The sequence below is a fragment of the Elgaria multicarinata genome, chromosome 12, assembly GCF_023053635.1.
Source record: "Elgaria multicarinata webbii isolate HBS135686 ecotype San Diego chromosome 12, rElgMul1.1.pri, whole genome shotgun sequence".
Classification (NCBI taxonomy): domain Eukaryota; kingdom Metazoa; phylum Chordata; class Lepidosauria; order Squamata; family Anguidae; genus Elgaria; species Elgaria multicarinata.
Window position 1 is genome coordinate 6304969 of NC_086182.1, and position 15116 is coordinate 6320084.

At 50.9% G+C, this 15116-nt stretch overlaps 1 protein-coding gene across 2 annotated transcripts in view; it reads right to left on the reverse strand.

The window, feature by feature from the left end:
- Nucleotides 1-3456: 3456 nt before the first annotated feature.
- The window catches only part of LMAN2L (lectin, mannose binding 2 like), a 31871-nt gene continuing 20211 nt past the window's right edge, over nucleotides 3457-15116 (reverse strand). For both annotated transcript variants that reach the window (XM_063139250.1, XM_063139251.1), the window contains exons 6-8: nucleotides 14932-15046; nucleotides 12977-13096; nucleotides 3457-9834 (exon numbers count right to left, since the gene is read on the reverse strand). In XM_063139250.1, coding sequence (XP_062995320.1) covers nucleotides 9692-9834; nucleotides 12977-13096; nucleotides 14932-15046 — 378 coding nt within the window. In that variant the 3' untranslated portion in view covers nucleotides 3457-9691. The remainder of the gene's footprint in view (nucleotides 9835-12976; nucleotides 13097-14931; nucleotides 15047-15116) is intronic.

Sequence of the window (15116 nt, forward strand, 5' to 3'; positions counted from 1 at the left end):
AGGCGGCTTATAAAGGAAGGAAGGAAGGAAAATCAGCAAGCTGGCTCACAAATAGACCTGGTTCGCACATCCTGCTAAGCCACAGTGGGTTGTCAGCATGGGTGATTGCAGGGCAGCTTAGCGTAAAGTCTGAATCTGGCACAGCTTTTCCATCGTGGATTTTGTTTTGCAAACAAGCTGCTCTGAAAACACACATCTTATAGAAGGGTGGTTTAGGGTGGCTCATTCTCAGGGTCGCTTGTTAAGTAGGGTGACCCTATGAAAAGGAGAACAGGGCTCCTGTATCTTTAACAGTTGCATGAAAAAGGGAATTTCAGCAGGTGTCATTTGTATATATGGGGAACCGGGTGAAATTCCCTCTTCATCACAACAGTTAAAGTGCAGGAGCTATACTAGAGTGACCAGATTTAAAAGAGGGCAGGGCTCCTGCTGCTTCAACTGGTGTGAGGAAGAGGAAATTTCACCAGGTTCCCCATATATACAAATGACACCTGCTGAAACTTCCTTCTCAATACACCTGTTAAAGTGTGCCCTGTCCTCCTTTTCATATGGTCACCCTATTGTTAAGTCATCCGAACCTGGTAGAGCTGCTTCAATGTAAGTTGTTTAAATTGGCAAGAAAGCCGTCCGGCAAAAGCGACAAAAAAAACTGCTTAGTCACACCTCATTTTCTTTCTAACAAGATCCCTTCTGTATTATTTATTGAAATGATGCTAGTCAATTTACTCCTTTTCATCACCTTCCTAGACAGCAGCACTTTGTGCAAATCAAACATTTTCCCCCACCTTTGGGGAGATTTGTGCAAATTTAATGTTACATTTTTCCCCACCTTCGGGGAGATTTGTGCAAATCATAGAATCATAGAATAGCAGAGTTGGAAGGGGCCTACAAGGCCATCGAGTCCAACCCCCTGCTCAATGCAGGAATCCACCCTAAAGCAACCCTGACAGATGGTTGTCCAGCTGCTTCTTGAATGCCTCTAGTGTGGGAGAGCCCACAACCTCCCTAGGTAACTGATTCCACCATCGCACTGCTCTAACAGTTAGGAAGTTTTTCCTGATGTCCAGCTGGAATCTGGCTTCCTTTAACTTGAGCCCGTTATTCCATGTCCTGCACTCTAGGAGGATCGAGAAGAGATCCTGGCCCTCTTCTCTGTGACAACCTTTTAAGTATTTGAAGAGTGCTCTCATGTCTCCCCTCAATCTTCTCTTCTCCAGGCTAAACATGCCCAGTTCTTTCAGTCTCTCTTCATAGGGCTTTGTTTCTAGACCTCTGATCATCCTGGTTGCCCTCTTCTGAACACGCTCCAGCTTGTCTGCGTCCTTCTTGAATTGTGGAGCCCAGAACTGGACGCAATACTCTAGATGAGGCCTAACCAGGGCCGAATAGAGAGGAACCAGTACCTCACGTGATTTGGAAGCTATACTTCTATTAATGCAGCCCAAAATAGCATTTGCCTTTCTTGCAGCCATATCGCACTGTTGGCTCATATTCAGCTTGTGATCTACAACAATTCCAAGATCTTTCTCGTTTGTAGTATTGCTGAGCCAAGTGTCCCCCATTTTGTAACTGTGCATTTGGTTTCTATTCCCTAAATGTAGAACATGGCATTTATCCCTATTAAATTTCATTCTGTTGTTTTCAGCCCAGCACTCCAGCCTATCAAGATCACTTTGAAATTTAATGTTACATTTCCCCCCACCTTCGGGGAGATTTGTGCACATTTAACGTTACATTTCCCTCCACCTTCGGGGAGATTTGTGCAAATTTAACATTACATTTTTCCTCACCTTCGTGAGATTTGTGCAAATTTAATATTACATCCCCCCCCCCCATCGTCGGGGAGATTTGTGCAAATTTAACATTCCCCCTCTCCAACATTCGGGGAGACTTGGGGAAATTTCACTTCACATATTTAACTTTCAGTGTGATTTGCACAAGTCCAATAAAGCCCAGCAGTTGCTGCATGTTAGCGCATTGGCTTTGAAATTTGCACGTTTGACCATGCAGTCCCTGCTCTGCCTTGCAATTTGCATATGTTTAGTGATCCCCCTCACTGCTCTGCAACCCTCATGTTGCAGAGTGGTGTGCGAAGGTGGTGTGCGAAGCAGCAAGCACAAAGATGGGCGAGGAGCCTAAAGCAGGTGCAGGAGAAAAGGAATTTTAGGTGCAGATGTTATTACTTTAGTAGACTGTGAAGCAGCCTTTTTGTTTTCTTATAAGGTGTTTGCAAGCAAAGGAAGCCCCAAAGTGGAGGATGAAATTGACAAGAGGAGAGTGTCAGTATGCTTGGCTAAATAGTGGACAGGCTGTCTTGTGCAAGATTCCACCCACCCACACCCACACCCACACCCACACCCACACAAAAACACACAATTGCAAATTAATTCCCAGGTTCATAAGGGCTCAGAAGGTTAAATCCCTTTGGTGAATTGATGCTGGAGCAGGACTGGAGTGGGGGGGGGGGTTTGCTCAGGAAGTAGTATCAAAGTGGAGGATGAAATTGACTAGAGGAATATTCCCCCTTCAAGAATTTCAGAGCAGTGAGCAATTAGAATAAGAGAATAAAAACAGAATAAAATCCATTTTTAAAAGAAACAAGGTGCAAATAAAACCGCGGCTGGTCATTGGGGGGAAAGGTTTCCTGGAACTTTTTCAGGAGGCGCTGGAAGGAATACAAAGTTGGCGCCTGCCTGACCTCCAAAGGCAGGGAATTCCATAGGAGGGGGGCCACCACACTGAAGGCTCTTCCCCTGGTGGACTCCAATCAGACGACAGCTCCATGTGGAACCACCAGGATCATGACCTCGGTGACCGGGCAGGTTGGTAGGGGAGAAGGCGCTCTCTCAGGTATCCTGGTCCCAGTTCATTTAGGGCTTTGTGCACCAGTACTACAACCTTAAACCTGGCCTGGTAGCAAATAGGCATCCAGTGCAATTTCCTCAGCAAAGGAGTGGCATGCTGGAAAGGGGGCAGCAACCGACAGTTGAGCTACTGCTGAAATAAGAGCAGGATGTAGCTTTGCTGAGATTAATAGCTCACACCCAGTCTTGCAGTCTTGAGCAGTTACACAAGGCCACACACACTAGTTTGAGAATGTGTTCTCAGGTTTATAAGGGCTTAGAAACTCAAATCCCTTTGGCGATCTGATATGAGGGAAACTCCCTGCCCCCCACGCAAGCCTGGCCACATCAGCGGACCAAATGCAGAAAGGATGCGGATATAGGAATGGGGAAAGGCCCCCGAGAAATGTGCTGGCAGCAGCCAGGAGGACAAAGTGGGACTGAGGTAGAAATAAACCGTGGCAAGCCACCAAGCAGATGGTCGTCTGTTGGGAGGAACGGGCAAGTCCCCCCCACCACACACACACAGACACACCATGGCTTAAACTTAGGGTGGCTTAGGGTGACATGCCAACTCATCAAAATGAAGCCTTCATTCATTGAACAGCAGAGAGGCTTTTGTGTAGGTTTATTTCAAGACACGAAACATGTACAAAGAAAAACAGGCAGATGCAGACATGGTTTTTCAAATGTTCAAGCAAACAAACAAAAGAAAATTTCTCCGAAAGAGGCCATCTATAGCATTGCTTCTTCCCCACGTAGAAAGTCTCCTACATCCCCCACAAGAGAAATCGTCCTACGGAAGCAATTAACCCAACAACCCCAATGCTAGGCAGTGTCCTCTTCTGGAGCACAGCAGCTAGATGCTGCAGCAACTGGGGCTCCGACATTCACAGCTGGATAGTTCAGTGGTTGGTTTGCACAGCACAGAAGGGGCTGGGTCCTCCTGAGGCTCCAGGACCAAAAGTGAAGCAGACCTTCAGCATCCGCGACCAAAATACAAAAGTTGCTGGGGCAGCTTCCTTGAACAAAGCAGTTAATTCCAAAAGGTGAGCTGGTACTTGCATACCATGAGAAATAACTCATGAGTTCTTTGAATGTATCAAGTCTGACCGCTGGCCCTGTCTGCCCTACCTGACTGGACGTGACCCTCCAAAGCCTTAAGCAGTTGTGGGTATTTCTGGTCCTGCTGTTAGATTTGTTTGAAACTAAAAAGTATCAGGAATTAAATGTGGGCTCTTTTGCGAGCAAAGCTTGTCTCCACAGCTTACAAGAGTTTGCAGCTTAATTGCAGGAACAGATTGAGGATTTATGGCAGGATACACATCTTGGGTCCCACGTCACTACTCCAAAATGACATTTGGGGAGGAAATGGGCTACCTAGCCAGTGTCTGTGGCCAATCAGGCTAGTGATAGCTGCCCCAATTCTGTGATTACTAGCACTGGCCACTTCAAGTAATAGGGAAGACAGGCTACTCAACTGGTAGTACAACTATTCGTTGACTTTTGGCCCCAAGTTGCCTATGTTCTGGGTGGCCCAGAAGCAGGACAACGTGGGAGGATGTTGCCTCAAGCTACCACCACCAAATGCCTCCCTAAGTAGGAAGAGGCACATCACCAGGGAGCAAAAAGAGGAGCCCCACGAAGGTCCCTCAAGTTGAGTTCACGGTGAGCATCTTTGATCAATCTTTTTTTAAGAGGCGCTCATAGTTAAGGAATATGTACACATTCCCTATCCTAGTTCCAAAGACTAACATTCCAACCTACGATGATTTTAAGATATTAAGCTTTTTGAAAGGGCAGCTCCCAGAACGACCCTTCTAACTCAGCCGTGGGCAACTTGTGGCTCTCTGTACCTTTTGGCCTACAACTCCCACCATCTCTAGCCAGCATAGCCAACGGCGAGGTCCCTCCAGACGTTTTGGCCTACAAGTTAGCTTCCCCGGTCCAACTAGAGCAGCCTTCTCTAGTCTGGTGCCCTCCTGGTGGGTACAAACACAACTCCAATCACCCCAGCCAGGATGGGAGTTTCAGTGCGTGCAACCCATCAGGAGGGCACCAAGCTCATAGTATCATAGACTAGCAGAGTTGGAAGGGGCCTCTAAGGCCATCGAGTCCAACCCCCTGCTCAATGCAGGAATCCACCCTAAAGCATCCCTGACAGATGGTTGGGGAAGACCAGCCTAGAGATTTCCCATGTCATTTTGTCTTCCCACGAAGGATCCGTTTTATCACGGGCCAAGATCCGCACTCCAGAGGCTTCACATTCCTAACCTCTGTCACCCTCAAAGGCTTCCCAGAGAGGCAGCCACGGGAGCCTGTTGCCACAATGAAAGAAGACCAACATGGTTATTATGGCAGAAGCATTTGTGGGCTAGAACCCACTTCATCAGACACAGTTGGCAACTCATCCTGAGTTGGCAGATACAGGGGGAAGAAGGGGGAGTGCAAGAAATACAGTGATAATTACGTTAACGTTTATATGTGGGACTGGGGGTGGGGGAATAATTACAGTGACCAGACACAATGTAGTGTTGACAAGTTACTGGCTCAGTTCAGACAGCATGTTTCTCAACAGTGGTTTTAGAACTCCACAGTGGAGGTTTTTTGGGAAAACACTCCACAATGAATATCTACGTTGTGCAGCGAGTTCCTGAACAACCACTATGTTGTGTATTGTGTGTTTTCCATTGCGTTGAGTTGACTTTTCCACTGGATACAGAGTTCCCTGGCAAGAGCGATGAAAGGAGAGAGTGCCACTTTAGGAAAGCTGCCTGGATTGGGGTTTTTTTTTTTCAGCAACGGCTGATGGGGTACCATCAGGAGGACCAGGGGAGGAGAGAGGGACTGTCAATCAAACGTCACAATGGATTTTACTCAACTCCACGGTAGCCCACAGTCACACAACGGTGGAGTTAGAACACGTGTGGGGAGGACCCCCTAAAAACTCAACCGTTGAGTGGAGTTTTCACACTGCGTTGACTAATGTGTTGTCTGAACTGAGCCAATGAACAACTTTAGTGTGATGAAATCCCAGGATCGTCATTCAAGCCATAAGTGATTGTTATCAAGAAATTCAGTTCCAATTTAGCGGTTTGAGGCCGGAGCCTCCCTCTGGAGTGCCATTATTCAAGAACAGTCATCTTAACGTCAACAAGGAAGTGTCCTGGGAGAACGAAATCTTCTCCGGCTGGTTTCTGAATATTGACCACAAAAGCTTATGCCATCATTAATGTGTTAGTCTTTTTGACTGCCTCAGGACCCTGCTTCTCCTCAAAGGTTTGTGTACAAGAAATAACTCATGAGCCTGTCGGTCATGCAAAAACAAGCCGAAGGCAGGGGCGGAACCACGGATAATCTTGCAAAATGTTTATATAGAAAAGGGTTTCATGAAGGATGCCTACGCGTTTCGGACAAAAACGTCCTTCCTCAGGGCTTATTCACAACAAGGTTTTTGCAGCTGTCTGCTCAATGAAATCATAGGCATTGAGCAGACAACTGCAAAAACCTTGTTGAATAAGTCCTCCCTGAGGAAGGACGTTTTTGTCCAAAACGCGTAGGCATCCTTCATGAAACCCTTTTCTATATAAACATTTTGCAAGATTATCCGTGGTTCCGCCTCTGCCTTCGGCTTGTTTTTCCAATCCCTCACGGGGTTTCCCTCTTCTCCCTGCTTCTGTTGGTCATGCAAACCTAAGAGCAGCCCTAAAAATCAGGTGAAAGGGCCATCGAGTCCAGCAACATTGCGGCCAGTAAGAGCCAGGCAGGTGTGTCTGGGACACTGTCAAGCAGGGTGTGAACGCGATGGGCTTCTTCTCCTCTGAAGTCATTCAGAGGGATGCTACATCGAAGGCAGCACACAGGATTTCGGGGCAAGACAGTACAAAATGGGCACTTGGGCCCTGGACCCATTGGACCGCAGGCCTCACCCCAGAGAGGCCTCTTGGAGACATCACACACACACTTCCCATGCTTCCCCCTTTAAACCAGGGAAGTTTCCCAATTATGGCAGTAATGCGTGAGGGCAGTTGCAATATAAAGACACAGCCCCACGTTTATGGCTCAAGTAGAAAAGGCCACCAAAACCTTGATGCTGTTTGGGAACTAATGAGATGAGGCAACGTGCAAACATCTCCAAGTCAGCCCACTGGCTTGATCCTCTCTTTTAGAGAGTGTTTTGCCTGTTTCAGGACCTTTCAACAGCTGGCCAGGTTGCAAGTTTCCATGTTTTTGCTTCAACTTGCATTCCCCAAAAGGGAGGCAGGGAATTGTTATCGGACAAGCGGCACAATGCATTCATCGGCTTCTTTTGTTCAGCTAGAAGAGGGAAGACGGGGGGGGGGGGGGGTTTGGGGGGGGGTGAACATTTTGGCAGCACTGAAACGCCAGTCCTGCCCTCTTGAGCGGTTCTTTCCTCAGTGAACCAGCTGAATGGGAGGCCGCAGCCTATGCGGAAGGAAAGCAGGCTGGCTGGCCAGGGTCAGCCATGTGACCAGCCTAAGAAACACAGCCCTCCCTCGCAACTGGCTTTGCTTGCTCCCACCAACATTGTCACGTGGCCAACTAGAAACTCGACATGATCATGTTCGCTACATGATTGTTGATTTGCTGGGGTAACTTAGGAAAGGAGATCAAAAATTAATTACTATTTTTTTTTAAAAAAAAAAAAGCCTAACTGAGAAGGAGAAAATGAACAGAGGGGACCATTAAAGGGTCTGGGGGAAATATTTTCCCCTCTCCCCACCCTATAAAACTGCATTACCAGCCCATTTGGAACGGAACATTCAGTACCGCCCTAGTTCAAAGACACCAAAGTTAATGAATATGCATTTAAAACAACGACGACAACAACCCTGACACTGGAAGAACAAAGGGAGTAAGAGATGCCACGGTAAAGCCTGCGAGCCGAGTGTTGCAGTGATCAGTAGTTGGGCAGGGCTCTCTCGTTGCACAGGGCAGCTAGAGGTTACTGCAACAGAGAGTCGTTGCTCAATATTTGTGAAAGCAGCACTGAACCTCTCCCACACCAACTGAAACCAGTTCCGTATCACTGGGGCTGGAGGTAGGTCAGGTAATGGCATCCCCAGCAAAGAGGGAGGCATTCAAGGGTCACCTCTTAATTCGCCGGTTCAAAAGGCCCAGTGACAGCTGGCACTTCTGCCAACCACGGCGAAATCCTTAGCAAAGGCAAAACGTGACATTGAAATCTGACCTGTAAGTAACGAAGAGCCCCGTCACTGGGGAGGCAGAGAAGGGCCCCGGGAGCTGCAGAGAGATGGTGGATCAGGGCCACGGCAGAGAGCAGCTGAGGCAATTCCCCCCAACCTGGTGCTATCTGGGGTTTTTGGACTATAACTCCCAGCATGCTGGCAGGGAATGATGGGAGTTGCAGTCCAACACATCTGGCAGGCAGCAAGCCAGGCCCCTCTAAAGGAAGTGGAAGAGTCGGCTTAAAAAGAAAAAGGTAAACAGCAACGAAGGAAGGTAGCAGCATTTTGCTAAGAACAGTAGTTTACCCAAAACCTTTCGACCTTCAGGGACATTTCTTCTGGGTGCATTGCAGGGCACATCCTACATGCACACAGGCACACTGGCCTGGCCCACCAGCTTCCCCATTACCCTCTGTGAACCACGTGCACACTCCAGAGCAGAGCTGAGCACAAGGCAGAGCTCCAGACGCTTTGGACTTCAACTCCCAGAAGCCCCTGCCAGCATGGCCAGTGGTCAGGAAGTCCAAAGTATCTGGAAATCTGCTTTGTGCCCGCTCCTGCTCTAGAACACGCCAGCGATGACCAGTAGCGGTGGGGAAAGCTGTTTTGGGGGCAGGGGAAGCGAGTGATCTCCACGCAGAAGTATCTCCTGCGTCGCTTCGAGCGATCTTCTGTGGTGCCCCCAGGTCTCCCCAGCACACAGCTGACTTAGAAGAAAAGCCATCCGCCTGCCATCCTTCCCACAATCCTCTGCCAAGGCTCAAAGCACTGCTGATACGGGAGCCTCTTCGGAACGCCTGCTGATGCAGCAGACGGGCTTTCCCCACAATGAGGCCACGTTTCAGCTCGTCTGGAGAAGCTGGTGGCTGGGCCGCCCCCGATCAAACATAGAGCAGCTTAGCCAATTAGGACACCCCAAGGTCTCAAGAGAGAGAGGCGTGGGGGCCGGTATTAGAACAGAAGCTTCTTTCCTTTTTTCTTTCTTTTTTTTAGGAGGGAGGGGATTCACATTTGTTTATTCACAGCAGGAACATCTGGGCCCTGGGCCAGAAGGTCGCAGCTCTGCTTTCGTACAGCTGCAAGTTATCAGTTGTCCTCACCAAGGCAGAGGTTTCCTCCCTAGATGCTACGTAAGGCACCCCAGTAAAGCGTTCAGACCAGACAGCCACGGCTGGCAGATCATGATCACCGCCCCACAGACCGCCATCTTGACATCCGCCAAACCAAAGCCTTCGGCTTCCAGCCAGCCTCCGCAGGGGACCGCAGAGGCCGCCGACTCCAGGCGACTGGAGAAATGTCTCCGTGGTCTACCTGCAGAGACGGGAAAGTCCATTTTGCACGAGGTGATGGAGGCTACGGCGATAACCCGTCAGGTTTCGTTGAAATGCCGGTGTCGAAAGCTCGGCTTGGAGAAGGCAAAATAGAAAGGAGAGGCGTGGCCTGCCTTCCCTGTGGGGGCTCGGCAAGGAGGCCGCCCACCCAAGAGCCAATCCATTCAAAGTTCTGAGATCCGGATGGACCGGAGCCCTGGCAGCGAGGGTCCTGGAGACAAGGTGCCTGCGTCTGCGTCCATCCACGCCGACGAGGGCTATTCGGAAGGCAGGAAGGAGAGAAGGACGTGGGCTGGGCGCCGGCCGGTCAGTAGAAGTGCTTCCGGCTCTGTGTCTGCCATTTGTTGTAGACGATAATGCCGATGACGAGGGCGAACACGACGGCAACCAGCGAGAAGAAGACTATCAAGAAGAGAGCCAGGCCACTCATGGGCTCCATCGGGCTCTCCACTGCAGGGGACGGAAGCACAGATCGGGCTCAGGCACAAGAGGGACCCTAAGGCCATCCTCAGGGGCCCTTCTCCGTGAGCCCCTGCCAAAGGAAGTGAGGCAGGTGGCTACTAGGAGGAGCAGGGCCTTCTCCGCTGTGGCACCCCGGCTGTGGAATGAGCTCCCCAGAGAGGTCCTCCTGGCGCCTACACTGTACTGCTTTCGTCGCCAGCTGAAGACCTTTTTATTCTCTCAGTATTTTAACACTTAATTTTAACTTAAATTTAAATTTTACTGTTCTAACTCTGTATTTTAATCTTATATCAATTTTGCTGCATGGTTTTATCCTGGTTCTGCTTTTTATCCTGTATTTTGTATTTGTGCTTTTAACCTGTGGGTTGTTTTATGATGGTTTTAATTTTTGTGAACCGCCCAGAGAGCTTCGGCTATTGGGCGGTATAAAAATGTAATAAATAAATAAATAAAAATACATCGGCAACTCTGCGTCTCCACGGTGGGATTCACTCCTACCTTTTATCTCCAGCAAGGTTGGCGGAGTCAGAAGATGGCCACGCACCCCACGTGGCAGAAAGGTGTATCATGGTTGCCTCTCCGCCATGAGAGCCCAAGCGTTGGACTAGGGCAGGGGTGGGCACCTTGTGGCTCTCCGGATGTTTGGGCCTACAACTCCCAGCATCCTTCTCCATTGGCAATGCTGGCGAAGGTGGATGGGAGCGGTAGGCCAGAACTTCTGGAGAGCTGCAAGACCTCCATGCCTGGACTAGGGCCAGGGAGGTCCACATCCCCACTCAGCCATGACACTTACTGGGTGCCTCAGGCCAATCGCTACCTCACAGGGCTGCGGTGAGGGTGAAGCTGGAAAGGGAGGCCCTCATTCGCCACCGTGACGTCCTTGGATGGAAGGCAGGAGAGGGAGGAAACCAAATAAAAATAAGCAATAGCGGAACAGAACCGCCACCTTCAGATAGGGAAGGGTTGAAGATCCACCAGGGCCCGCGAGCTCACTGGACGACCCGTACTCGGCCCTCTTGGGCCCCGGCAAGCCGCCCGGCGGATTTTCACCCCATGGTCCCGAGGCTGACAAAGGGGGTGCAGGTCCGGTCGGACTTCCACCCCAACCGGCGTGTGCCCTTTGTCCTTTTCCCCCCACTCCAGCAATGACTGCTGCCATTACCGCAGCAAGGTAAAAGACGCAGCCTTGGGGAAATGGCATTAGTCCTTCCCCATCGGCAGGTGGGGTGGAGGGGAGGGGAAGGGGTTTTCCCCTTCTACTCTAAGGGCAGCTGCAAGAGTTAAAGAGGCCCTTTCAGGCATGGATGGGTGTGGGGGGAAGTGGGAAAGGGGCCGGGGGAATTTGCACACTTCCAAGAGGTCCAGAATGTGCGCCTTCCTGAGTTCCTCCCCTTTCCCTCACCCACTGTGACCCACAGGGCCTCTTAATGCAAGTGATAGGAGGCCCTTTCAGGCCTGGGTGGGCACAGGGCGGAGAGAGGGAAAGCGTACGCCCAAGGCCTCCGGAAAGCGAGCAATTCCCCTTGCACGCTAGTGGTGTGCTACAGGAATGGCGCATTTTCCAGAGACCTCAGATGCAGGCAACGCCAAGCACTCACCAGGCCGGCTCAGCGGGAAGAGGGCCAGCCGGACAACATGCGGCGAGTTCGCCATGCGCTACCTTCAGAGGTAGCACACCTCGGAATACCCAAATACTGGGAGCGACCAGCAGAGGAAGCCCGCCCTTCCACGCCCAGCTGGTGGTCTCTGCCTGTCCACTGATCCAGCAAGGGAATCCTTAAAGTTCTGAGGTCTCGGGTGTTTTCCGAGTTGAAGACAGCTGTAAAGACTAGTCTCTTCCGGAAGGCCTACCCAGATGGAAGTTTAAACTGAAGGATTTCAAGATGTCCTGGTTCTTATTGTTATCAGTTTTATGCATTTGATTTATATTGTACTGTTGTACTTAATGTTGTTCCCCACCTTGATCTAAAGGGAGAGGAAAGGAAAGGAAAGGAAAGGAAAGGACCCTCTCGTGCAAGCACTGAGTCATTACTGACTCTTGGAGGGACGCCAGCTTTCGCCAACGTTTTCTTGGCAGGCCTTATAGCGGGGTGGTTTGCCGTTGCCTTCCCCGGCCATTATTACCTTTCCCCCAGCTAACTGGGTACTCATTTTACCGACCTCGGGAGTATGGAAGGCTGAGTCGACCAGAGCCAGCTGCCTGAAACCAGCTTCCACTGGGATCGAACTCACGCCGTGGGGAGAGTTTTGGCTGCAGAAACTGCTGCTTTACCACTCTGCGCCACACGAGGGAGAGGCAGGTAATAAATAAATAAATAAATAAATAAATTTATCATTATTATATCAAGTGTCTTGTACTTAACTGTAGGGTACAAGCAGCTTCACGGAGGGGGAGGGGAGTTCTTCTCCAAGCTGGTGCCCTCCAGGGGTTGGACTACAATGGTGGGAGTTACAATCTCACATGTCTGGAGGGCGCCAGGTCGGATGGCCAAGCGCTGGGCGCTTCGGGGGAAGACGCACGCTCAAGTCCAATACTTCTGGAGGGCACCAGGTTGGGGAAGGCCGGTTTATACGGCAAAGCGGCCTGCATTTTTACGGAAGCGGCATCTCATTGCAAGGGGATCAGCGTCACAAAATGTCCCCATGAAGGTGTCACGCCGGTCGTCCCCGTTTGGGTCACCTCCCTCCAAGCCAGGTGAGGGTCATGTACATGGAGAGATGCCTTATCCCTGAGTTAGACCATTGGTCAGTACTGCCTACGCTCTCTGGTAGTAGCTCTCCAGGGTCTCGGCGAGGAGCCTTTCCCAGCCCTACCTGGAGATGCAGGGGATCAGATCCGGGACGGTCAACATGCCAAGCGCATGCTCCACCGCCCTTCCCCTGTTGCCCCACACTCCGAGCTGGCGTAAGGAGGATACAGAGCGCCCCCACGGGCCGCCTGGGGACCAACAAACGCAGCTTCCCCATCTCAGCCCTGCAGGGCTGCCCCATCCCCTCTAGGGCAAAAATCCAGGGCGCAATGCCAGCACCGCAAAAGCCAGACAGGCGCTGCTGCCCTCCTGCCAAGCACCCCCGGGATCCCCCGACCGCCGCTCCGGCCCTAAAGCCTCGTCGCTCCACGTCCACTTACATCCCGGCAGCTTCATGTTGTCCACCACAGGGAGGAAGACCTCTTTGTCCCGCTTGTCTTCCTCCAGGGTCCGCTCAACCGTCAGCTGGTACAACTTCAAGGAAATTACGTCGTGATTATCTGGGACAAAAGAGGGGCAGGGACAGTGAGAGGTCTGGGCGTGGGGGAGACAGACACTCCTCCTCCCCACCCCGCCCCCCACCTGCTGAAGCCCACATGGACGGATGTACAACCCATCCCCAGTTCACCAGGGACCTTTTCCCTCTTAGCCGGCACAGCCATCACAGGACTGGTTGAGGCCCACAGCCACGTTTTGGTTAATTCCACCTGCTGGCGAGTTCAGAGAGGCAGCTCTCCCCTGACTCTCTGTAAACAGTAAAGGCTTCCCCCATTCACTCGTTGGAGGGAATCCTGTGGAATTCGGCTGCCTAAGGGGGACCCAACATGAGGGATGTTAATCTGGCGCTAAAAGGGTTAAATTATGCTGCATGAAGAAGGCTACTTCAAGTGAAATATGGATGGTTTGATCTGGAATGGTGTGGCTTGAGTGAGGGTTTGGGGGGGGGGATTTACAAGAAGACCCCTTAAAAGACTCCAGACTCATATCTGGAGTCTCATATCTGGACTCATATCCCAACCACAAGGGACTTTGCGGAGACCACGGTGCCTGGCAAGCCGGATTTCTGCTGCACGCTCTAAGCATGGCGACCATGAAGTCAGTTGCACGTTCGGTGGCCGGCAAGAGAGTCCCACCCGCTTCTCACTGTTCTGCGCTGGGAAGAGAGACGCTTCTCCCACCCCATGTCGCTGCCCCGCTTCACCCCCACGGCTTATCCTTCAGATGCAGCTGCTGACGCCGGCTGTGCCGCACGGCCCTGAGTGTCTCCAGAGGCGAAGCTGCTGTGATGCCTTCCTTCCACTGTGACCCAAGAGACAGAAGTGGCCACTAAGCAGTCATGCAAGACGGAGCACCGGAAATGTGGCAGGACGCAAGCAAGGCCATCCGTGGCTACTCGTCCTGATGGCTCTAGGCTACCTCCAGGATCAGAGGCAGTATAGGCCTAGGCGGCACCAGTTGCTGGGGGACATGGGCTGCCCTCATCTCCTGCTTGGGGGTTTTCTGCAGGCAGCTGGTTGGCCACTGTGTGGGCAGAATGCTGGACTAGATGGTGTGATCCAGCAGGGCTCTTCTTAGGTTCTTAAGTAAAGAGGCAGAAGTATGGTGAGGGGCTGCAAGGAGAGGCGCCACAAAACAGTAAGAGGGATCGATTTACCAATGCAAGCCGCTGCCCATTTGAAAACTGAAGCCAGGTGTAAAGATTGCTTGCATGTTTTCAAGGAGGCAATGACTACAATGCCTAGAAGCACTTTGGGCTTATCTACACAAAGCTTTTATCGTGTGCTTGTGATTGGTCACTCATGGAAGTTTGTGGGTTCTTTACACAGCATCATCAACCTAGAGGGCCTCTCCCGTGCTTTTTAACCATTATGCTGGCTTTTTTCTTAGTGGGGAAAACGTGACAATAAATTTAACTGCGTTTTGAAGCACTCCCAACAGCCGGTGAATCACACTATATCACCCCGCCATCTAGTGGCTGTAGAATGAAACATGCAGAACTTGCAGAGAGGAAGCACTCCCTTAAAAAGCACATGTAAAGGAGCCAATCTTAATCCTGCACAGAATGTGGAAGCAGAAACGTCAGTAAAGGTGAGAAGCCCTTTAACAAAAAATGTTTGAGGTCTTTAGGCATCTGCGTTAGATTCGACACGAAGTTCTTCACACAGAATTGCAGAAGAACAAAAGACGTGGCAGCATCATTTAAGGGTTCATTTCTATTCCCTAAACTTGCCTAAGCTCCACAGGGCTCTTCTCCAGGCCAGGGGAATCGATACAAAAGAACCTGTCTGGGGGACACAGCAGAAGCAGAAGAGGAGAAGACGCCTCCTCCTGTTACCTGATAGGTCTCCAGTGACGGAAGAGACTCCGAAGTAGTATCCTCGTGGCAAGTGGACTCCCGGGATGTCTATGCAGTCTCTCCATTCATGCTTCCCATCGATATCAAGCAAGACCTGAAAGAGAGGAGACTCAATCCAATGTAGTCCTTTCCTGGCTGCACCTGGGGAAGACGGGGTTAGGGGA